At 39.2% G+C, this 23,019-nt stretch overlaps 1 protein-coding gene and 1 non-coding gene across 2 annotated transcripts in view; both read left to right on the top strand.

Moving 5' to 3' along the window:
* POLA1 (DNA polymerase alpha 1, catalytic subunit) overlaps positions 1-23,019 on the top strand; it is a 206,027-nt gene that overhangs the window by 19,177 nt on the left and 163,831 nt on the right. Inside the window, exons 13-26 of the mRNA XM_069873687.1 lie at positions 3,837-3,911; positions 5,190-5,328; positions 9,181-9,338; positions 10,738-10,822; positions 11,610-11,671; positions 12,384-12,473; positions 14,635-14,751; positions 15,607-15,782; positions 16,169-16,298; positions 16,625-16,744; positions 18,171-18,267; positions 19,176-19,300; positions 21,452-21,601; positions 21,852-21,974. Of these exons, the coding sequence (XP_069729788.1) occupies positions 3,837-3,911; positions 5,190-5,328; positions 9,181-9,338; positions 10,738-10,822; positions 11,610-11,671; positions 12,384-12,473; positions 14,635-14,751; positions 15,607-15,782; positions 16,169-16,298; positions 16,625-16,744; positions 18,171-18,267; positions 19,176-19,300; positions 21,452-21,601; positions 21,852-21,974 (1,647 nt within the window). The remainder of the gene's footprint in view (positions 1-3,836; positions 3,912-5,189; positions 5,329-9,180; positions 9,339-10,737; positions 10,823-11,609; positions 11,672-12,383; positions 12,474-14,634; positions 14,752-15,606; positions 15,783-16,168; positions 16,299-16,624; positions 16,745-18,170; positions 18,268-19,175; positions 19,301-21,451; positions 21,602-21,851; positions 21,975-23,019) is intronic.
* LOC138716908 (small Cajal body-specific RNA 24) lies at positions 18,522-18,652 on the top strand. The gene has a single exon (XR_011336776.1). It is a non-coding gene; the product is annotated as a small Cajal body-specific RNA 24 (non-coding RNA).

Below are 23,019 nucleotides of genomic sequence, written 5' to 3'. Positions count from 1 at the left end.
AACTGGGATAGAGTTAATTTTCTTCCTAGGAGCTGTTGTAGTGCTGTGCTTTGGATTTAATAGGACGGTAATGTTGATAACATGATGGTTTTAGTTGTTGCTGAGCAATGCTTACACTAAGTCAAGGACTTCTCAGCTTCCCACGGTCTGCCAGCAGGGAGGTGCACAAGAAGCTGGGATGGAGTATAGCCAGGAGATCTGACCCAAGCTGGCCAAAGGGGTATTCCATACCATATAATGTCATGCCCAGTATATAAACTGGGGGCACTTGGCGGGGTGTAGGGGAGATTGCTGCTTCAGGATCACCTGGGAATTGGCCACTGAGTGGTGAGTAATTGCCTTATGCATCACTCGTTTTGTATGTTCTGTTATTATAATAATTATTATTTTCTCTTACTTTGCTGTCCTATTATACGGTCTTTATCTCTGCCCATGAGTTTTACCTTTTTTTCCTGATTGTACTCCCCCTTCCCACAAGTGGAAGGAGAGCAGTGAGTGAGGGACTGTGTGGTACTTGGTTACCAGCTGGGGTTAAATGAGGAGAAGAGTAGAGCATGGTGTTTTAGCAGGTCCCATGACATTGTTATGGAGGATATTGTAACTATTTGGAAAGCAAAGGTAGTTATTAGAAACGAACAAGCAGTGCATGTTGTAGAAAATGATTATTTTTCTTGAAGAAAGCAGAAGTGATACTGAACTTTCAGTAAAGCTGTATTGAACAGAGACAACTTGTAACTGCCTTTGTTAGAGAGAAGCAAACAAACTTGATTGTTTTCGAGTAAAACCCAAGTCACTCAAAATTAAGTACAATACTGTCAGAGAAATTATTCTGTTCTGAGCATGTAATGAAGTAAACAGCTGGCAGATGGTTGGGAAATTGGCTCACTTGGGTGTCTCTCTGAAGTGCCAGCACACTAAAGTGTGCAGCATAAAAGGAGGAACTATGTGTAGTTTCAGGGCTACAATCTCATTGGGATCACAGAGACAGTGGCAAAGGATGTTGAGGTTAAGAAGGATGGGCTGGGATGGTGAGGAGGGCGAGTCCCTTTTACATGACGGAGCTGTGGGAATGCATGGAGCCCTGCCTAAGGACAAGCAAAGATCTGATTAAAAAGCTTATGGGTTGGGATTATGGAGGTGACATCATGGTAGAAGAAGGAAAGCCAGAGCCCACCTGGAGTTTAATCTAGTGCAGAAGGCTAAGGGTTTTGGGAAAGGCTTCTGTGGGTACAGAAGGACTGAGGGAAAGTGTGGGCCTGCTGATGAAAGGGAAAGGGATGGAAAAGTCTGAAATACTCAATGTCTTCTTCACCTTGATCTTGCTAAATCCAGCCTTCTGCAATCCCTGTCCCTGAGAGACCAAAAGGAGAGCCTGAAGCAAAGGTTAGTCTTTGGCAGAAGAGGATCAGGTTAGGGAATGTTTGAAAAAAAAATTGCACAGACACAGGTGCATGGGACCTGACAGGATGTGCCCATGAGTGTGGAGGGAGCTGGCCAATGTCATTATGAGGCAATGCTTGGTTATTTTTAAAAGGCAAGTTCTTAAGGACTGAAAGAAAGCAAATGTCAAAGCTATCCTCAAGATGGGCAAGGAGGAGAAGATTTGAGAGAACTACAGGCTGGTCGGCCTGACCTTAAGGCCTGGAAAAAGGCAATGGAGCAGTTAATTGTGAGAAAAAAAAATGTTTGAGACACACAAAACACAAGAAGGTGCTTGGCTATGTTTGGTGGGGATTTACAAAGGGGAAATCATGCTTAATGAAGCTGGTAGCCTTCTGTGCAGAGATTAATGGCTTGGAGGACATGGGAAAAGCAGTGGCTGCTGTTTATCTTGACTTTAAGTCTTTGAACTCTTGTCTCCCGTAGCATCCTCAAAGATGAACTGATGAAGTATGCATTAACTAAGTGGACAGTGAGATGCACTGAAAACTGGCTGCACTGTTGGGCTTAAAATGTTATGGGTGGCACAAAGTCCAGGGAGAGGCCAGTCCCTAATGGATTATGCCAGGGGTCAATACTGGGTCCAATCCTGCTTAGTGTCTGTTAGTAACTTGGATGATGGCACAGAGTGCACACTCAGCAAGTCTGCTGACAGCATGAAAGCAGGAAGAGTGGCTGATAAACCTGATGAATGTGCTGCTAGTCAAAGGAAGCTTGACAGCCTGGAGACCTCTCTTGGCCTACAGGAATCTTGTCAAGTTCAAATGAAGGAATTATTCCAGTCCCAGTGCAGGACTTACTAACTTTAGGCAGTAGTAGATGCTGGTGGCTGGCTGGCTGGAAGGCAGATTTGCAGGGAAGGACCTGGTTATCTTGGTAGGCATGAAGTTGGACAAGAGCCAACAGTATGCCTTTGTGCCAAAGGCCTTGGGCACCCTGGGCTGTGTAAGGCAGAGCATTGCCAGCAAACACAAGGGAGGTGGTCCTTCCGCTTTTTGCAGACCTGGTGAGACACGTGGGGCGCTGTGTTTGGCTGAGCTGCCTGGTATGAGAAAGGTGTGCACATACTGGAGTAAGTCCAGCATAGGACCACAGAGATAATTATAGGGACTGGAGCGTATGTGATAGGAGGAGGGGCTGACAGAGCTGGGGCTGCCTAGCCTGGAGCAGAGAAGGTTCAGGATGAGAGATCTGTGGTGCAAATGTTATCATTCTGTATAAACACCTGTTGGGCAGAAGTAAAACCTACTCTGGCAGACTCTTCTCACTGGTGCCCAATGGTGGACAAGAACCCTTTAAAACACTTGAAATTTATCAGAGCATAAATTGCACTTTAATAAATTGCACCTCAAATACTCTGTTCAGTTCTGGGCCTCTCACCACAAGAAGGATGTTGAGGCTCTGGAGCGAGTCCAGAGAAGAGCAATGAAGCTGGTGAAGGGATGGGAGAACAAGTCTTACGAGGAGAGGCTAAGAGAGCTGGGATTGTTTAGCCTTGAGAAGAGGAAGCCTTATTGCTCTCTACAACTACCTGAAAGGAAGTTGTGGAGAGGAGGGTGCTGGCCTCTACTCCCAAGTGACAGGGGACAGTACAAGAGGGAATGGCCTCAAGCTCCACCAGGGGAGTTTCAGGCTGGATGTCAGAAAAAAAATTTTCACTGAAAGGGTCATTGGGCACTGGAACAGGCTGCCCAGGGAGGTGGTTGAGTCACCTTCCCTGGAGTTGTTTAAAAGACGGGTGGATGAGGTGCTGAGGGGCATGGTTTAGTGGTTGATAGGAATGGTTGGACTCGATGATCCTGGAGGTCTTTTCTAACCTAGTGATTCTGTGATAAACCACCTGTTTACTGTAAGAGAGGTCAGGCACAGGTTGCCCAGAGAGGCTGTGGAGCCTCCATCCTTGGGAGTATTGAAAACCTAACTGGAGAGAGCCCTGAGCAACATGCTGTATTTGACCCAGCTCTGAGCAGGTGACTGGACTCGGCAATCTCTGGAGATGCCTTTCTGTCTGAGTCATTTTGTGATTTTTGTGGTGGTCTGCAACCACCAGTTCTCATGATTATGTCTGAAGCCTATGAATTTACAGAACATTTATGTGTTTCCCTAGCTATTTAAGCTCATGTGCTTTTTGTTTTGTAATGGTTAGTGTACTTTTAAGTCAATTCTGTAGAAACTCTTCATGGTAAGAAAACCTGAAGAGGTTGAATACAGGTACTAAACCATTCCTACTATCTTTAGGTGGTTATAATGAGTCGCGGAATCAGTAACATGTAATCAAGCCCATGATATTTGAGATGTATGGTTTGGCTGGTCTTTATTTCATTAAGTTCCTTATTAGACAAAATGAATATTCAGTTGGGAGATATTGAAAAAAATAATATGTTTGTTTTATATAGAAAGTGGAAAAATCTTATGCTTTTGAGATCCCGGATGTTCCAGCAAAATCTGAATACTTAGAAGTTAAATATTCGGTGAGTATAATTAATCTAATGAAAATCCATAACCTGTTTTCTCACCTAACTGAAGAATTATACAATTTTACTAAAGTATCTCAAATAAATTGCAGGATTTGCTCTTTAGAAGCAGTGGGCTGTACCTTTGTTGCAGTGTGTAAATAGTTGCTTATTGTTTTATAATTAAAAAAAAAAGCAAAACAGGTTAATACCTAAGCTTGTGGGGTTTTTTGCTGTCATTTTATGTTGGTTAGTCCTTAACAAAGCCAGTTCATTACCAGGTAACCTTTAAAGTGTTGATTTGTTAGCACTAGCTCTTTTTGTGTAAATGAAGCATGAGAGGAAAAAATACTTCCTACAGCTACTGCATTCCTCCCACCTTCTCCCCCACTTATCATTTGCGTATTGATTTATGACAATTGATACTCCCAATTATCTCAATTTAATTTTTATTGCCTTGCCACTGAATTAACTATTCTGCTAAATAACCCTTTTGCTGAACTGTATCAGGGTCCAAAGTACTGTAAGATGTTTTAAATGACTTGGTACCCTTGAATGTTTTTGTTGAATCCATGTCCAGAATAGAGCTGGTATTTCTGCTCATATGGCTCTTGCGACTGGCACCTGGGTGAGAAAGACTTTTTTGTTGAAGAGCTGTAAAATTGAGCAGCAAAGATGAAAAAACAAAATCCCATCAGAACATAAGTAGCTGTTCTTAATTAGCAAAAATACTTAATTTGGTTTCAAAAGTGAGAAACTCGTCAGTCTTGAACTGATTTGGTCAGTTACTGAAATAATTAATGCCTTTTAAAACCATATTCTTAATAGTAGTTGTAGGTGCAAAAGCATCATTGCATAGAGATTTGCTAGCTCTCTCAAGTTTTTATTCAGCTGTGCAGAAATGCTTTATCCAGCTTTTGTATAGCAGACAAGATAAAAGCTGTGTAACTATCTAAGTTTACAACACAAGCAGTTTCTGTGTTAAAATGGTCATTGAACACTGTTGTGGCCTTGGCTGATGGTAATGTCTCTCTTGCATCCAGTATAGATGAAGAACTTCCGCTTCAGTGCATTTTTACATTACTGTCCTGATTTTGTTATGCACTTATTTAAGTTGAGTCAATAGTGGAATTTCTTCAATTACTGTAAGGTATTATGGGTTAGGGCTTTGCTTGTGGGAAATTACAGTGATTTCAGGGATTGTGTAGTTTTGTTAAGGCTCTGCCTGACTATAGCGTGTCAACCTTTAAGACTTCTGTGGGATGAAATGACTCAGTGTTTTCTGTTATTTATCAGGCTGAATGCCCTCGGCTTCCTCAAGATCTGAAAGGACAAACATTTTCGCATGTATTTGGAACTAACACCTCTAGCTTGGAACTCCTCTTGTTGAGTAGGAAGATCAAAGGACCATGCTGGTTGGAAATAAAAACTCCACGTATGGTGGTTTGCATGTGAAATACTTGGTTGCTGGAAAACACAGTTATAGTTCTGGGGGAGGAGGTGAAATTTAAATTGTACTGATAAATTATCGTTTTTTAAATTAACTTTGCAATTTATCTATGTAGTTTTCATTATCTAGGACAAATTGTAACTTTAGTACAGGAAGGACATTAAGATGCTAGAGCGTGTTCCAAGAAGAGCAACAAAACTGGTGAAGGGTTTAAAGGACAAACTTTGTGAGAGGTGGCCAAAGGTTACTGGGGTTGTTTAGTCTGATGAAGAAGAGACTGAGGGGAGACCTTATTGTACTCTGAAACTACATAAAAGGAGGTTGTAGCGAGGTGGGGGTTGGTCTCTTCACTCTGGTAGCTAGTGACAGGACAGGGGGAATGGCCTCAATGTGCACCAGGATAGATTTAGGTTTCTTTACTGAAAATGGTTGTCAAGCATTGGAACAGGCTGCCCAGGGAGGTGGTTGAGTCATCCCTGGAGGTGTTTAAAAGACCAGGAGGTGTCACACTTGGGGACGTGGTCTGGTGATGGACGTAGCAGGGCTGGATCGATGGTTGGGCTCAATGATCTTTAAAGGTCTTTTTCAACCAAAACCATTCTATGATTTTTCTTCCTGTTTTGAGTGAGAGCTCTATCCATATTAAGTTGCATGCTGTACAGGTGAGGTTATAACTTTGAATGGCAAGGAGAGGGAACTGTGCAGTGCCTGACAGCTACTCTCTGGTGCACACCCTATAGCCGTCTGTACTGAGATAAAGATAATTTCTTTGAAATTTCTTCTTCTTTTTTTTGATAACTTAAGGTTCCTATTTTTTCTGGAGGATTTTTTTCTTTGCATGTTAGGGTTTTTTTTCTGGCACTTGGAAAAGTGTGTGAGGTGGAGCTTTTTTAATTTGAAATCCTTTCTGCCTCAGTGGCATGTACAGTTTAGAGCTGGTTATGCCACCGTATTTTTGCTTGGTTAGAGCTCTTTATTCAATGTATGCTGTGTATTCCCAACAACGTAGGGAAGTTGATGGTACTGGACAAAAGCTACATTCGTTAGTGCAGTCTTCTTGGGGCCCTTTGAATATAGAATTGATAATATTGAGTGCTGACACGAGGAGGATTATCCTCTTCAATAACTCACTCACAGACAAAGCTGATATCAGTAGAGATTTTGAGCTGGATTAGACTGCCAAAAGGCAGATTAGCTCTGATGGGTTTTCCACCAGGTTTCAGTAAGCATCAGTGTGTTTCCTGGCACTGATTTTAAAGGCCTGAGTGGTTTTTCATCTGCACTTTTTGTCCAATAAATTACCTTGTATTTCTTTGGCATTTTCTTTCTTCTGTTTTGTTCTTCATATCCAGTATGACAAATAATAACTAACGTTGCAATGATAGCTAACAGTTCAGGGAGTATTCAGGTTTTTTAATGCCGATGTGCACTATCTCCCTGTTAGACTAGCTTGCCTGAGCTCACATACTGATTCCAGACCAGAATTAAATGGTAAACTAGGAGCTCTGTTTTTCCTATTGCCTTTTCTTCGTTACAGCCTCCAGGTTCCAGAGGGAGTTTGTATCTTGATATCAGAATTGCTTATTTCAAAACTGCAGCATTCCCACTCTGTAGAAAACTGTCTATTAAGCTGGCTGGTTATATTTATGCAAATTTTTATAGTTATTGCACTGGATTTTGTGCCTTAAAGCTGATTTTTGTGTGTGTCTAGTTTACCAGGAGGTTCTTGCTTTCTTGTGTAGCTTCCCTTCCATGTTTCAGGGATGAGAAGTATACCTGGGAAGTTTAGAATAAACGAGTCTCAAACAGACTCCTACAATTTCTCCAAAAACCGTCATTATTTGTAGTGAAATTATCTTTGCAGTTTGACTCTCAGTACTAGATAGCACCAGAGCTTTTCTATTGCAGTGGTCTGCAAACTTGTTAGATTGTGCACCCTTGTCAGTAAAAAATTGAGCGTGTCCCCCCAGTATATAGATACTTATTTATATATTAATTATATGCTTATATGGTACTATTATATTATGTACATTATACATATAATATAGAAATTAAAAGAGTATGAGGTGTGTAAAATATACACTTAAGAAGTATTTATTTTATTTATTACAAAAAATATTTTCTTCCCACACCAATGGATTGTCTTGTACACCCCCTGGGGTTCATGCACCCCACTTTGGAGACCACTGCTCTATAGAGTGCTTGTTCAAGCTCTGGTGGTTAGATACTGGAAATCAAAGGAAAAAGGTGTTAAGCAGCTGATCACCTGTCTTTCTTTGGAGAGATCATCAGTGTTTTATATATGAATGTATTTTAGTCAGTTACATGTTTGCATTTAGAGCAAAGTAAAATAGCGAAGGTAAAATCTCTGGATTTCCAGAGAAGGGTCACATGATTTGCAGGGAGTAAGAAAGCCGGGTCTACCAACAGCTGTCTTCAAAAGGTTAATGCCTCAGAAATGCAACCTTTGCTTCCTTCTAACTGCATGTTACCTCAATAGTATCTTTTGTGAATGATCACTTTTTATGTAAAGCAAGTGAGGAATATCTGTTGTGGTTTTTTTTAGCACTATCCATCTATGTAATTTTTCAGCTTTTACGCTTTATGCCTAAATAGCTTTCTGTGGCCTCCTTTACATTTTAGGATAGGTTATACTGCTGGGATAGGATGAACTCTCTTATTATGTCATCCTTCATCTCCTTATTTCCATAATCATGTTTCTGAAGGAATATATCTAAATGAATTATTCATTGCATTTCAGTCAGTCATACGTTCTTGTTCTCATTTGACCAAAATTATTTTGATTAGCACTCTGGCAGCCTTTTTTGTAGCATTTAAGAAACTTCTGTGCAAATGAAAGTTTTGCTTGTATTTATTTAATTTTCATGAAGCCTTCTCCCTTTGGACTGGCTGTAAGATAAGATGCTAAGATGTAGTATACAAGGTTTGACACAAAAACCCTGAGACTAACCCTATTGCTTGGGAACCAAAAGTTGGAGGGGAGAGGCAAAGAGATGGTTATAGAACGTGTTCTATCCTGTCACAGTGAGATAAGGCTCAACTCTATTGCTTCACTCAGTACAGGTGGATGTGTGTTCAAATATTGATGTTTTCTTACCCTTAGTCGGAAAATGTTGGAGTGCGCGCCAGCCTGCAGCGCTTTGTCTGTGAAGCAGGTTTTAGCTCATGACAACGTCACTGTGCTTGAGCACCCGTCCTTTTTGCCAGGCCTGGCTCCCTCTTCCCGAAGGTCAAATTGGTGCTCAAAGACCCCGTTTTTTGTTGGTAGAAGATGTGAAAGCAAAAATTACAGAGATCCTCAACAGTCTTTCAGAAAATTATCTGTTGAATTGCTTTAACATAGGCAGCATTGTATGCAGCTATGTGCCAACTGAGAAGGGAACTATTTTGAAGGTGGTTGTAGTTGATTTTCTTAATTTATTAAGTAAAAGGTACAGGCACAGTCTCAGGGTTTTTTTTTTCTGTTGGACCTCATATTAATTTAGGTGGAATTATACTCAGTTTATACCTTTCTCTGCCATGACTGTATAGAGCTGCCTGAATTATTTTATTTTTTTTATGGATTACACATCTTTCTGGCCTCAATACAAGTCTTCCCTCTCTTCTTTGGTGTTCAAGAGTCCCTGCTGTGACGAGGCTTCTGACTGGGGAGTCATGGCCCCGGGCATTAGCAAAAATTGAGCAGGATTAGTCTGGACCTTGGACTGTCCCAGAAGGGCAAAATGTTAAAAGGATGTGCTCTGTGCAGCAGTGCCATTAGAGAAGCCTTATCATTGATTTTCAGAAGAATGAAGGTTGTTCTTGTTGTTTCCTCAGAGCCTTCAACTCAGTCAGTCAGCTGGTGTAAGGTGGAAGCTGTGGCCACGAAGCCGGGGTTGGTGAATGTGACTAAAGATCTTTCTCCTCCTCCTCCTCTTGTGGTCATGTCCCTCAGCATGAAGACCACTCAGAACCCAAAGACTCACCAGAATGAGGTAAGTAATGTCTCATTTTGGTTTGGCTTCATTCTTTGTCATATACTAAGAATTTTTGAAGACTTGGAAGAACTAAATGACTAAATATATTTACTCTTGAATAAGGTTTGTTGTGGGTTTTCTCAAGATATTTTTGCTGGGGTCTCACCTGCATGAGGACTGTGGGCTCAAGGGGTCTGCTTGGGGAGAATATTTGCTGTGAGAGTGGATCCTATATTTTTTTTTCAAGCTTTCTATTTTATCCATTGTGCATAATAGTTATAAACAAAACTGTCCTAGAACAGCTGTTACTGGATTAACATACTTTTTGGGTGGAGCTAATCATAAGTTCTAGGTAAAATGGTCTTTTTTTTTTCTGCTGATAAAACTCATTTTGAAATAGAAAGAGAGTTTGGTCTACATCTTATAGCACCTACAATTCTGCTGTGAGATCTTTCCTTTTCTTAGAAAGGAGGGGAGATGTAGATGGCCACTCTGTCATGGATGTCAGACCACAGCATGTAGTTAGGCACTCTTATCTGTTCTTTTTTTTATTTACATGAGTCTCCCTAGCTTATGAACAGATTTAGTATGCACTAATAGGACACAATAGTTGTTTCTGGCTAATTGAGTGGAAGAAAGATCAAGCTGACAGATTTTTCAGTTGGATTTTGTTCCTCTTGGTGAAGTTTAAGTTTTCTGGGAGGCTGGGGAGGGAGCGGAGTATGGAAAATTCCTGGTTTCTAGCCAGCATAATGAGACATATGCTAGGTACCAACAGGATTCTGTTAGCCAAGATATTTCTAATTGGGTTTTCCAGACCAGTGTCTGGGGAGCGGGGGCATCCTGCCAGCGAAACAAGCAGATGCATCAGTAAAGCTAAATAGCTTCTAAACACTAAAATGTCTTGTTGTCTTGGCAGTCTCAACTGCTTGCTCAGGGGCAGCCCTTCCAGAGGCAAGGGCTTGTCTGCATGTCCTGCCCTGCTTGTGTCTCCCTTGCATCTCATAGGGAACCCTTAAAATAGGGGGGTCTCTTTAGATTCAGGGTAGAAGCAAAACATTCTGTGATTCTATGGTGTGAATGTCAGGATTGTCCTATGCAGGGAGAGGAGTTGGACTTGATGATCACTATGGGTCCCTTCCAACTTCGGACATTCTGTGATTTTACAAAATGAATTATTTTTCCTCTTGAATTTCTAAGATAATGCAGAAGTAAGTTTTGGGTTATTTTACTTGAGATCAAGTGATAATTTTTCTTCTTTTTGGCTATTAATAGTTGGAATTAATTTTAGAAAGATCTTCTGTAGAAACAAGGGAAAAGAGATGAGGAAACTTTAAAAAGCGGGGAGGGGAGAAGAAGTGGGAATTGATAGTAGTCATGTTGATCGAGTTTTGAGTTCTGTATCTCCTTGGTATAGATTGTAGCTGTTGCGGCTCTGATGCATCAGAAATTTCCTTTGGATAAGGCTCCACCTCAGCCTCCTTTTCAGACACATTTCTGTGGTATGTACTTGGAACAGTTTATTAGTCAAGGAATAATTCCTCTGGAGTTTTTCTTTCATTGTTGTAGTTTTTGGGTTGGATGTTTTGGGTTATTTTTTTTAAACTTCATTCTGTCACTTCAGCAATAATGGAATAGGTTGAGTGACAAATTTTTAACTCCCAGGCAGGCTTTTCTCCCTTTATTTACCTTCCCTGTCTGCTGAATTTTAATTGAGGATTTCACTGAAAAAATATTTGAGACAATGTAAAGTAGCCTTGTTTTATACAGTTCCCTGTGATTTTTATTAGTTTTACTTCATTGTGTGTTCTCTTACATTACTTTCTTCACCCATTAATTTAGACCATTTATTTGCTGTCACTTAGTTAATTTTTCAGTTCAGTTCTTCTGAACAGGATTAAAAAATTGAACATGTCACATTGATTTGTAAAAAGTTTACTTAGGAAAGAAAATCTCTCAGCGGTGTCATTACTCAGCAGTAACATCAGCTAAACTTTGAGATTTGGGCCCCAGGCAGAAGTGATGAAGGATTGAATGCTTGTGAGAGGAAGTTCTAGGGAAGCTGTGGACCATAGTTTTAATCTCCAATTATAACCTCAAATATGACTCATTAAAATAATTTAATAGTTTTCTAATTACTCATTTATCTTAAAGACAAGTATTCACATAAGGTCACATTTTTAGAATTAGAGGTTAGCTTGCCTTAGCTCCCTTTGTTGTGGATGGATGCTTAAAGGTAGGGTGCAACTAAGAACTTGTAAGTAAAACCAAATATAATTTCTTTTGCAGCTGTTTCGAAACCAAACGATTGCATTTTTCCTTATGACTTCAAAGAAGCTATTAAAAAGAAGGTAATTACGTTTTGCAGGCCTTTTGATTGCGGTGCCTTTTAAAGCATGAACTTCATGTTGCTTTGGTTAAGGGATGTAAGAGAATGGCATGATTATTTACGTTGTTTTCCACTCTGCAAACCTAAATCCAGATATTTATTCTGTGTTGCTTGTAAAAACAGAAGTATGTGCTCTGTGCACTTCTAGTTATGCTCATGAAATAGATGAGAGTTGTAAAGGCTTTGAAAGGAGGCTAAAATTGTGATTTGTTTTCCTTATACCTGACTATGTACTTGTAGTAAACTGGAAGAATTTGTTTCTTCTATCCTTGGAGAGTAAAATCTGTCAAAATTCAGAAGACAGCCTTTCAAAAGGGCACTTGGTGAGCTGACACAGTAATAAAGCAACCTTTTCTTGTTTTTTCTCTGTTTCTGTGTGATCTTAAGCCTGTGAGTAAAGAATGCACATGGAGCATTTTCCTGGTGTGTTTGATTCTTAGGAAGCTCTTAAAATATCACTAGATGCCTGCATACAAAAGCAAAATGGAAAAAAAGCTCCCGAGAAAAGCTTTTTCTGTGTCTGTGATGGTGAGAACAAAAAGCCTTGAATTATAGAAGGAAAGGGAAAACTCTATGGTGCTTTATTATTGTCTTGTAACTAGTAGGGGAGAGGAGATGTTTTCATTTTAAGCTTATTGGGTCATTGAAATCAGATGCTCTCTTGCTCCTTTTAGAATGCTAGGATAGAAATTACTGCAACAGAGAGAACACTGCTGGGATTTTTGCTTGCGAAGATTCACAAAATTGACCCAGATGTTCTTTTGGTGAGTAGTTCTGAGACTCTGAGAGTTAAATTAGAGCACATTGTCAGTTGGTCAGCTTTGTTCTTTTCCCTTTGTCCCCTTACAGTTTCTTTAATGTTTATCTTAGACTACATTATGAATTGCATTTGCTTATAATGCAGCAGGTACACTTTGATACAAAGATGATACAGAATTTTCCCTGACAGTGTTTTATACATCCTATTATTTCCCATAATATCTGAAATGGGCAGTATTTGCATAGTACCTGAAACAAGTATTTTTTTCTTACTCAGAAGTACAAAATACAACAACAACAAAAAAACTTTGTGATTTTCTTGAAAAATGGGAACTCTTAGTGTACTTAAGAGTCTCTTTCAGTTTAGATGCTCACATAATTTGTGTTACCGTTTAGATTGTGTTTATGCTATAAATCAAAATGATAACATATACAGATCCACAGGATCTGAACAGTTTTGTAATAAGCATTCTTATGCTTTCTACTCTATTGGCAGAAGAGGGTTTATTATAATTACTTGTTTTCTTTTTTGTTATTTTTAATTAATGAACAATCCTGACTTCCACTTAATGGTATTTCCAAGACCATTTGAAGTTGGTTATAAATCTGAGGTTGGTTGCGTACAACTTTTTATTCCTCTGTAGGTAAATACAAATGTCTAAGTGGTGGTAGTAGGATGAAATGAGTAGTAAAATTACTGATGTTTTCAGCGCACTGTGGCTGGAATATCCAGTATTCACCCCTATGAGCTGAACTCTCTGGTGGTTATTGGTAGGAATCAGGGGAAGCGGTTCTGAATTGAAGCTGCCAGTAGTAGGGTTATGAGAGACCTGATCCAATAAAACAGCAGAGCCGCGGTAGGGCAGTTTTATATGCACCTGCTTTAATTAGTGCTGGTAGTGCTGGTGAAAACCAAGCTATATCAGTATAGGTATGACTCCTCTATTGTGCTGCTGTAATGCTGCTGATGATTTTAAGGAACTCTTCTGTGACACAGTATTGCACAACACAGATGTGTTTGATCTGGTGAACTTGCAGGTCCTGGTGTCTGGCTGGTCCATGTAGACTCATGTTCATCAGGGTAGCATTTTGCTTTCAGCTGAGGTTACAGTAGACCAGTGTCATCAATGTTCTTAGTGTTGCTTAAACTTAGCAAATATTGCTAGAGTAATTTGGTATGTAAATGTGTTTCTGTGAGACCCCACATGGAGTACTGTGCCCAGTTCTGGAATACCCAGCATAAGAAGGATATGGAACTGTTGGACAGGTCCAGAGGAGGTTCACAAAGATGATCAGAGGGCTGGAGCATCTCTGCTATGACGACAGGCTAAGAGAGTTGGGGTTGTTCAGCCTGGAGAAGAGAAGGCTCCTGGAAGACCTTATAGCAGCCTTCCAGTACCTGAAGGGGGGTGTAGGAAGGCTGGGAAGGGACTGTTTACATGGGCATGGAGTGATAGGACAAGGGGGAATGTCTTTACATTGGGAGGGGGAAGATTTAGATCGGTTAGGAAGAAATTCCTCGTCATGAGGGTGGTGACACTGGGACAGATTACCCAGGGAAGCCGCTGGCACAGATTACCCAGGGAAGCCGTGGATACCCCATCGCTGGAGGTGTTCAAGGCCAGGGTGGGTGGGGCTTTGAGCAACCTGATTTAGTGGGAGATGTCCCTGCCCATGGCAGGGGGGGGTAGAACTGGATGATCTTTAAGGTCCATTCCAACCCAAGCTATTCTGTGATTCTGTTTCTATGCCTGTTGTAGCATCAAAAGAAAAAAATACGTTCTTTTGGTGTCAATATTGAGCCATTCATGGATGGAGAGAAAAGAAATTACTCATAGTGAAGTGTTTATATGCTATATAAAGAATGTTGTTCTTTTTTCTAGAAAGCTTTAAATCCTAATCTCTGATATCAAAGCATGAAGCTGAATCGTGTTTGCGTGAGCCAGTTATAGAGCTGATTTTGGTATTCTTCTGAACAGCATTGTTAGTGTTAAGACTAATGAGTACTGTTGATGAATGTTCTCTTAAAAAGTGCTTTCTGTGAGAGATAATGCCACCAATTAGTTGGAAAAAACCACAAAGGGCAAAGGAATACAGAGTGTGCAGAAGTAAGTCTTTCAATTTGCATTTTTTGTAACCTTTTTTTGTTATTTTTTCTGCTGTAAGGGTCATAATATTTATGGATTTGATCTGGAAGTGCTGCTTCAAAGAATTAATGTGTGCAAAGTCCCTCACTGGTCCAAGATAGGTCGACTGAGGAGGTCCAATATGCCAAAGCTTGGGGTAATAAGATTGCTCAAGTCTTTTAATCCCCTTTATGTTGCATGTGATTAAACTGAATTAATTTTGCTGAGGAATTGTAAATGTGACACTGATGTATTTTGACTGTTGGTCACGCTGAATTTCATGTGTCCCAGATCAGAAATGATGAGTGTTTGTATGACACTTATTACAGTAATAAGCTAAACTAATTTTCAAGTTAGGCTAATTTAGTTTACATATTTCAGCTAGATGGTGGTAATGACAGATTAATTGCCATAGTCTTTACTGTAAAAGTCTTTGTCTGTTATAACTGTAAAATGAGAAAATGTAATCTGGATTGATTGGTGAATCATCCCATAGAGAGCTGCTAAGTTAATAGTTCTGTAGTTCTTAGTATGTATTTGTTCAGAGGACAATGAGTGAGGTTTGGAGTATTGAAGTGCTGAATGTGGCCATGTTCTTAACTGTTCCTGTCCTTCCTAGAGGCCAAGAGGAGTATTTTTGTGTGGTTTCTTCTGTGAGTTAGACTTTTTTTTGTCCTGCTCTTAGTACAAAAATTATCCTTGGAGGAAAAAGAATCCACACCCATGTTCTTCTCGTTGGGACTATTCTAATTATTAAAGAAAAAAAGTGCATGACAATAAGAATTAAGATCTAACTAATAATGAGAGTTAATATCTGCTTCTTCATATCCACTTACACTGAAAGATGCCAGGGCATAATTATAAAGCTTGAGTTTTAGTGGTATTTAGTAGAGTACTTAGTGACTCTCTGACTTGACTGAGTCCTATAAGTATATATTTTGCATAGATGATCTTTGCTAATGTTTGTATGTTTCACTTTGGGTTTTTCCTCTCCCTGTGTTATATGGTAAAGGGTCGAGGAGGGTTTGCTGAGAGAAATGCTGCCTGTGGCCGAATGATCTGTGATGTAGAACTTTCTGCTAAAGAATTAATTCGTTGCAAAAGTTACCATCTGTCTGAACTGGTCCATCAGATTTTGAAAACAGAGAGGATAACGATTCTACCTGAGGAAATTCGAAATATGTACAGGTGTGTTGCTGACTAATGTTTATCATCCTTTACTGGAAAGCAGAGGAGCTCATTTCCCATCGTACAATGTCATGTTCATTTATGTGATTTGTCATAGAGATGCTGACTTGATATATTGGTATTTGAAAAGTAAAATTATCTTAACAGTACTTATAATATTTGAAACTCCTTGTGAGTGGTGGCTTATTATGTGCATGGCAGATTGATTTGTTTTAGATACGCCAGTAGGATCTGCAAGCTTGAGGTTTGGGAGTTCTTCAATTAAAAGATGTTGCTATAATAGTTCAGCACTGATACGTGTTCTGTGCAGCATCTGAGTCTAAATTACTACAGAGAACAAAGGAGGCCAATTTTACTTTACTAGACCATCCCCTTTCTTTTTCCAGTAATTCTTCTGACTTAATATTCATGCTGGAAAACACCTGGACAGATGCTAAGTTCATTCTCGAGATCATGTGTGAGCTGAATGTTCTCCCACTGGCTCTTCAGATAACGAACATTGCTGGGAATGTCATGGTACGTTTTTATTACTTTATGCACCCCTCCACTGTCCAACAAAAGCAGTGTTTTCTGTGTTTGATTTGCTAAATAACACTAATTTAGAATACATAATGCGGTAGCTTTTTTTCTGTGATGAGTGTGAGAGTTCAGTGATAAGAGAAGTTAAGTAATAATGTAAAACTTCCATAAAAATATCACATTTGAGTTTTGTGCGTGGTGACGCTGCAAAAAAATAGTAGTGCTAGATGAGCTTGTAAGTAGCTGAAGGACATTTACTTTATTTTTATATGTCAGTGTTTTCTATGCTTTGCTTTGAATAATTTTTTTGCCTCTCTCTATAGTCGAGGACCCTGATGGGTGGACGATCTGAACGTAACGAGTTCTTGCTTCTTCATGCATTTCATGAGAGAGACTACATAGTGCCAGACAAACAAGTTTTTAAAAAGCCTCTACAGAAGCTGGTGGGTCCAATTCTTTTCTTTCCAAGAGGTTTGTTTTTATCAAAAAGAAAAAAAAACATTCTTCTATTTTTTGCATATTACTGTTATGTGAGAGCACAGAAACCCCAAGCGTTGCCAGTTTTACATATAGAATTATAAAACCATAGAGTGGTTTGTATTGGAAGGACTTTAAAGATCATCCAGTTCCCACCTCCCACCAGACCAGGCTGCCCAAGGCCCCATCCAACCTGGCCCTGAACACCTCTAGGGAGGGCATAGGCACAGCTTCTTTGGGCAACCTGTTCCAGTGTCTCACCACCCTCATCATGAAGAATTTCTTCCTTATGTCTAATCCAAATCTTTCCCCTTCCAATTTAAAGCCATTTCCCCTCTTCCTGACACTACATGCCCTTGTAAAAAAGTGTAACTAACTTTGCTGTAAGAGCAAAATACAGCTTGTATTTAATTCAAAATTTTTGTTGATAGTGAATAAATGTATGGTCTAAAGGGATACTGTAACACCTTTTCCATTGTATCACAGGTTAGTGGAAACTCAGCTACTTTTTTAATTTAAAATTGAAATCAGCTAAGTACTTGTCTTCGTAGGGAAATAGTAAAGAAGAAGGTAGTCTGTGTTGCTTAATAGATGCACATCTGCCCTACAGTTATTTTTCTGATGAAAAATATTTCAAGCATAATTTGTAAGGTGGGTGATTTGAGAATGTCGGTAAAATACCGAAGTGTATTAAAAAAATTCCTTTGGATAATATCCATGTAAATATATTTATAGTGACAGCTATATGTTTGTTAGTAAACAATATAAGATTTGAGAATGCGTTTGTATTTCACTATATTTTGCTTTTTAGTTTTACTTTTAATTAAAAGTTCAACAGCGAATTCCAAAGCAATAAGTTCAGTTGATTGTATCATTGCACCAAAGCAGTGACAGAATTTTAAATTATTCAGAATAGCAATGGACAACTGGGAGAAAAAAAAAATCTTAGTGTAACAAAACAAATAGCAAAATACTCTTTGGATTAGTAATAGTGTTTTTATTTGTTTCGTTAAGGCCCAGCCATCTTATTTCCAAAACCTGCATTATAATTGGACAATAATATTTCCTCTGCGTCATGAGTTGGGATTTTCCCTAATGTTGACTTTTATAGCCATCCAGAAAATGCATATTAATGCTATGTTGAGTGATCACAACTTCTTTACCTCTTTGTAATCTCGTTAGCAGTTTGTTCCTATAGGAGTTGGTTTGAATGCTATTTTGACATGTGGAGAGCATTAGTAAGGATAATGATGAAAACGCCATGTTTTGAATGTATTTTGAAAGGAACCTTACGTACTGCTCCCAGTTTTGTATTTGATTTGCCAAAAATAACTCCAACAGTATAGAAACCTTGGAGACTAGATAATGACTTTTTTTAAATGCCAAATGTAGGTGAATGAAGATGAAGATTTTGAAGATCAAAATAAATCAAAGATAGGGAAAAAGAAAGCAGCATATGCTGGGGGCTTAGTCTTGGATCCCAAAGTCGGTAAGATGTGGCAATTTTCTTCTTTGAATTTAGAGACAGGTAGGTTGTGTTAGTTCAGATAGGTTGCAATGAACCTATTTGTGTATAGTGTGGTAATTTGGTGTGGTGGTTTGGGGCAGGTGGGTTGTTGCATACAAGAAAATTCCCAACATTCATCGTAGGATTACTTATTCGTGAGACAGATTTTATCTTTCTTTGAGAAGATTATGGTCTTGTGAGGAATTAGGACTGTATATCTTTGTATAACTTTCTAATGGACACGTACGTTTTCTTTCAGTTTCTCCTCAATGTGGGGAAAACTGTACAAGTGTCCTATAGTAACACAGAAGCTATCTGTTCAACTCTGGTGAGTTAATGGAGTTGGATCGTTCCACTTCTGACAGCTCTTTATAATGGGTATTGGTATCTGTATATTTAAATATGTGCATATACCTTTAACTAGGGTTATTCATACTCCTTCTGTGCTTAAATATCAGTATATCTTTGTGTACACATATTTCTTTGTATCTCTATACTTATGTCTTCATTATATTGTGTAGTAAGTAGGAGTGAATCTTGTCATTGTTGAATCTGTAATTAAGTTGCTGTTGTGATTAGCAAGGTGATTGTATGGAATCTATACTAAACAGGTTTATGGTTAAGTACTGCTAAGGATCCAACTGTTTGATCCTACCTTAAATTATCAAGAAACTCTAAATTGCTGCTAAATGAGAACCGTGTAAAGTATCTACCATCTGTGACAAATTGGGGGTAATGGGTGGTGTCTCAGTAATGGCAAGTGTTTCAGCAGCTACTTTAAGGGAAGTGCAGAGTAGTGTGTTACTGTCACTTGAATATTAATTGTGGAGTTGGATAAAGTCCTTAGGGAGACTGAGTAATTATGGATTTTGTTTTACAATCTGTTTTAGGTTTTTATGACAAGTTTATTTTGCTTCTCGACTTCAACAGCTTGTACCCATCGATTATCCAGGAATTTAACATATGCTTTACCACAGTGCAGCGACTGTCATCAGAAGCACAAAAAAGGGCAGAGGTTTGTGTGCTTTAATTTGTGACTTAAGTCCCACTGTCTTAACTTCACTGTCTTTTCTGTGAATCAGCTTTTTAAGAAATTTCTTTTTCACTCTTTAATGTGTGTGTATCCCCTTAAAAAAAGGGAATACTGTTTAAAGGTGTGTCATACTAAGTTTTGGGTTGGGCCTTTTTGAATATTCTGTCTCTCATCTTCCTTTCAGTAATACTCTATACAGAATCTTGCTTAGTTCTCTCCCATCTAAATAAAACCTTGGTATCCTCGTGAAACAAGATTTTTACTGAGACTCTGTTGGTTCTTTTCAGCCCCGGGTCCTCCTAGCAATTTCTGGGCTACTTGACCAAACTTGTCCTAACTTGGTGGAGGCTTCCTAAAGTTAAGCTGCCACAGAATTCATACAAATGTACCTGAATGGGAAAGACACAAGCTTCATGCTTTTGTCTGAGGGAAAAGAAAGCAATATGAGCTCATCCTTTACTAGACATCAAGAAAACTCTGTGTGTGTCTTGGGGTTGTGTGTCAGGGTGTGATAACTGTGACTGTCAGGTGCGGGACCAGCTTCAGGGCAATTCATGCTGTTTTAATACAGTGTTAAGCTGTGTTAAACACAACTGAAAACCATCCTGAAGGTGTAGTTCCACATACTTCTGGCACAGTTGTTGATGAAGCTGGGACGTCAACTGAATCGGTGAGCTGGTCAGGTCTAATGGCTTTTATTTTTCATAGAATGATAGAATGATTTGCATTGGAAGGGACCTCAAAAATCGTTGTGGGCAGGGACCCCTTCCACTAGATGGTGTTGTTCATAGCCTCATCCTGGCTGTAAACACCTCCAGGGTTGGGGCATCCATGACTTCTTTGAGCAACCTGTTCCAGTGCCCCACCACCCTCACAGGAAAATTTTTAACAGGTATCAGCTCACAGATTGGAATTAGTGTTGTGCATCAGTAGTTATGGGACATAGTGCCATAACAACTGATCTATCGGTACCGTACCAGAAATGAGGAAAAAAGTATGTGGAACTCTTGTCAGTAAGTTCCTCCAAACTCTTTGGATTTACTCCACTTTGTGTGCTTCAAAGTGAAGCAGCTCATTTTGATTTCTATCACAGTATGGTATTTAATCATAGAATCATAGAATAACCAGGTTGGAAGAGACTCACTGGATCATCGAGTCCAACCATTCCTATCAAACACTAAACCATGTCCCTTAGCACCTTGTCCACCCGTGCCTTAAACACCTCCAGGGAAAGTGAATCAACCACCTCCCTGGGCAGCCTGTTCCAGTGCCCAATGACCCTTTCTGTGAAGAATTTTTTCCTAATGTCCAGCCTAAAATCAGGTATGGTATTTAATCCGGTATAGTATTATATTGAGTTTCGTGTTATTTCTTGTTATGGTTCTTCTCAGACTGCTTTACTGAACTTGTCAACCTTATAGTCTCTCAATTGCCTTTTTGTCTCTTTCATTGTGCTTGAAATTTCTTTCTGTTTTTACTGAGCAACCCTTTGGTTGGTTATGCTGACAAGAAGAATTATTGCTTTCTCTTAGGTTGTTGTTTTAGGTTGTTGTTTTGCTATAATCCAGAGGCATATGGGTTGGAGTTTTCATTCTGTTGTACTGTCAGTTTTTCTCTTGTTAGTTACTTTACTCAAAGTATCACTTCTACGGAGCATGTGCTTCCTTTTACAGTTCTGAACACCAAAAATAATTTTAAAGTTATTAAATATAATTTTAATAATTAAAAAATATGGATTTTTTTCAGCACATAAATACTTGCTTGTGTGTATGTTTTTTAGTTTTTTATATTTATATATACTGAAGAGAGTGTGTGTATGTTGTATTTATCTTGATTTAAATATATACACATACATATGTAATACAGATATAAAAAACACACACATACATTAGAAGGGAAAAAAAAAAATCTTCCTCCCACTGATCTATGTGTCTCTTGGGTTTCTCCAAGAAGTAGTAAAGTTAAATACCACAAAAACCCTCTCCTGCTTGCTGTTCTAAAGTGTTCTTTGGGTGCTCTGCAGGAATAAGTACAATCTATGTAGTTTTGTTTTTTTCCCCCTGAGCTTTTCACATGCGTGTTAAAAGCTAATCTTCAAGCAAAAAAAAATGATCATTGTTGATCATTTGACAGGTCGAAGAGGAAGAAGAAATTCCTGAGCTTCCAGACCCATCTCTGGAAATGGGAGTTTTGCCTAAAGAAATCAAAAAGCTGGTGGAGAGAAGACGGCAAGTTAAGCAGTTAATGAAACAGCCAGATTTAAATCCTGACCTTTATTTACAGGTGTGTTTTTTGGAAATCCTTTGATTTTTTTTTTTTTGATTTTTTTTTTTTCATTCCACTCCCCTTAAGTGCCCTGATCAGCATTGCAGAATAGAGATGATTAGTAGTCTGCAGTGATTGTAATGTGCTTTGCTTGTAGCCCATCACTGCTGCAGGCTGTATAAAAAGCTGTGAATGTAATTGTAAAAGTTAAGTTCTGCTCTCTTTTGGCTATGGTTGTATTATTCTTGCTGGTTATGTTTCTTTTCAGTATGATATCAGGCAGAAAGCTTTGAAACTCACTGCTAACAGTATGTACGGCTGCCTGGGATTTTCCTACAGCAGATTCTATGCCAAGCCTTTGGCTGCTTTGGTGACTCATAAAGGGAGAGAGGTAAGTCATTAAAAAGGTTAAATGTGCACGTAAAAAGGATGAATTTAAACCACTTGCTTTTTTATTCCATAGAAGAATGGTCTTGGTTTTGAACTTGCTTTTGGTTTCCGAACTGTAGTTTTTGTCTGTCTTGTATTGCAGAAGTTGGAAAACAATGAAACTGATGTGTAGGAAAGAATCAGGAAAATGTGTCAAAAAGTCAGACAAGTTGAAGATCTAGCTAGAGCCTTGTTTTGAATTGAACAACTTAGTTTCAATGAGCTGGATCTCAGTGATAAAAAAATCCAGGCTTTGTTCAGTTTCCATTTAGTTTCCAGTTCTGGTTGATGGATTAGTCTTCGATTCGGTGATATGCTTCAGCTTTGGGTGAGCTTGTCTTTGGGCAGGCTGTCTTGTGCCCTGGTATGTTGAATTACAGAAAACCTGAAGCTTGTGGCAGGGCTATTTAATCACATGACGACAATGGATTATGTGTCAGGGCCTTGTTTTCGGAGAATGTTTGTTCCTCCCTTAAAATGAAGCTTTGTGTTAGCCTCAAGAGGCCAGATTTTATTTCAAGAGTTGTTCTTAACTTCAGAGGCAAAACTACGCTTGCTGTTGACTAGAATGGCAGCTGAATGTAGCCCACGAGTATGGTTCCACAGAGAAAACCAGTCATTAAATATCCAAAACATCCCACTGAGATACAGTGTCTTCTAACAAATGTGTTCATGGTGCTTCTTATTAGCTCTTTATGGAAGAGAATACCAAACAGGAATCTCCGAAAGGGCCAGCTGTGACAGAGTGGCTGGTCAACCTTTTAGCTGAGCAGGAAGACGGATGAACTCACATCTGTTTAGAACGTACTCCTTGTGATATGAGGGCACAGCTCTCCTGGCTGGAGACTGCTTGGTGCACTGAAGGTCCGTGCGCACCCCCAACTGACGTGCATTTAGTTTCTGATGAAAGTATTGCCATCTAAACAGTTCTCTAGAGACAACCTCATGTGTGCTGTCCTCCCAATTTATCTAAGCCGTATGTTTAACCTTACGCACCTTGTACTAGG

This window comes from Phaenicophaeus curvirostris, chromosome 1, assembly GCF_032191515.1.
Source record: "Phaenicophaeus curvirostris isolate KB17595 chromosome 1, BPBGC_Pcur_1.0, whole genome shotgun sequence".
Classification (NCBI taxonomy): Eukaryota; Metazoa; Chordata; class Aves; order Cuculiformes; family Cuculidae; genus Phaenicophaeus; species Phaenicophaeus curvirostris.
The sequence above is the reverse complement of the archived record's forward strand: the minus strand, read 5'-3'. Positions and strand labels throughout refer to the sequence as shown.